General features: G+C 51.3%; 1 protein-coding gene across 1 annotated transcript in view; it reads left to right on the top strand.

Moving 5' to 3' along the window:
- Positions 1–1,216: 1,216 nt before the first annotated feature.
- The window catches only part of LOC106323885, a 2,199-nt gene continuing 2,039 nt past the window's right edge, over positions 1,217–1,376 (top strand). The window contains exon 1 of the mRNA XM_013761934.1: positions 1,217–1,365. Coding sequence (XP_013617388.1) covers positions 1,217–1,365 — 149 coding nt within the window. The remainder of the gene's footprint in view (positions 1,366–1,376) is intronic.

Raw genomic sequence — 1,376 nt, 5'->3', positions numbered from 1 at the left:
ACCGAACGTTCTCTCGTTCTGTACCGTTTCCCGATCAAACAGTTGGCGCCCACAGTGGGGCCCTAGCAAAGTAACATCGACAAGATGGCGACGAGTAACGAAGGCTCTTCCTCTGGGGAAGATCGTGAAGCCACTGAAGTAACGCCGGCGTCTTTCCCTGTGACTCCGACACCACTCCAACCCGCTTCAATAGAAACTATCATGGCGCGCCTTGCGCAGCAAGACGTAGCCCAGAAAGCGGCGACCGAGCAAATCGCCGCGCTTGCAAAGATCTTAGCCCCCCTTGCTGCGAACGTGGAAGCTTCAACGGTGCAGTACCGAAGACATATGTTTAACACAGAGAGAGCGACTGGTGCAGCACCAAAGCAGACTGCCAACCAAGATGTCGCCGATGATGACATGGCCCAAACCCCGGTGGGTCTTGATGCGCAGACGATAAACGAGCTCGCCGTGCTGAAACAGTCAGTGCTGGATATAAACTCCAAGATCCATCATGTCACCACATCTGCCCCTCAGATCGAGCGAGTCCTAGCAGAATCTCTTCAGACACTATTCACCGAAAAGATAACGAAGGTCCGCCTCCGAAAGATGGAAAAGCTCTGTCTTCCAGCCTTCGACGGCGTATCCGACCCTTCTGCTCACGTCACATCCTTCAACATCGCGATGCGACGCGCCAACCTCTCTGATGAGGAAAAAGACGCTGGCTTCTGTCAACTTTTCGTCGAAACCCTAGAAGGTATCGCTCTTAACTGGTTCACCGGTCTTCAGGAGAACTCCGTTGATAGTTTTCACGACCTCTCGACGGCTTTCCTAAAAAATTACATCATGTTTACTCAACAAGAAGCCACCACCACAGATCTTTGGAACCTTAACCACGCAAACGGGCAGAGTTTGAGAGATTTTATGGAGAAATTCAAATCCATTGTCTCAAAAGTCGACGTGCCAGATCATATAGCCGTGGAGTCGTTGATGAACACCCTCCAAATTAAGTCACCATTTCGGGCTGACCTTTACCGACACCCGACGAGATCAGTACCTGATGCCATCGCTCGATCCAATAACTTCATTCTAATGGAGGAGGATACTAAAACCAAGGCGGCCAAAGAGGCTACAGGAAAACAGACTCCCGCCTGGACGAACGACGCTCGTCAAGAACTGCGCCAACATTCCACAAGTGGCTAGCCTAACCAGAAGAAGGGCTACATGAATGCTATAGATGACGGAGAACCATCGGGTTCCGCCGCAATGGCACGAGAGAAGGGATGGAATCATTGGGATCGAGATACCAGCCAGCCAAAGTCTAGCTCTCCCTAACCGGCAAACTCGAACGCCGTCGAGTCGAGTAAATGGTGTTCCTATCATGAGGTCAAATCACA

The sequence above is a fragment of the Brassica oleracea genome, chromosome C2 (assembly GCF_000695525.1).
Source record: "Brassica oleracea var. oleracea cultivar TO1000 chromosome C2, BOL, whole genome shotgun sequence".
In the NCBI taxonomy this organism is placed as follows: Eukaryota; Viridiplantae; Streptophyta; class Magnoliopsida; order Brassicales; family Brassicaceae; genus Brassica; species Brassica oleracea.
The sequence above is the reverse complement of the archived record's forward strand: the minus strand, read 5'-3'. Positions and strand labels throughout refer to the sequence as shown.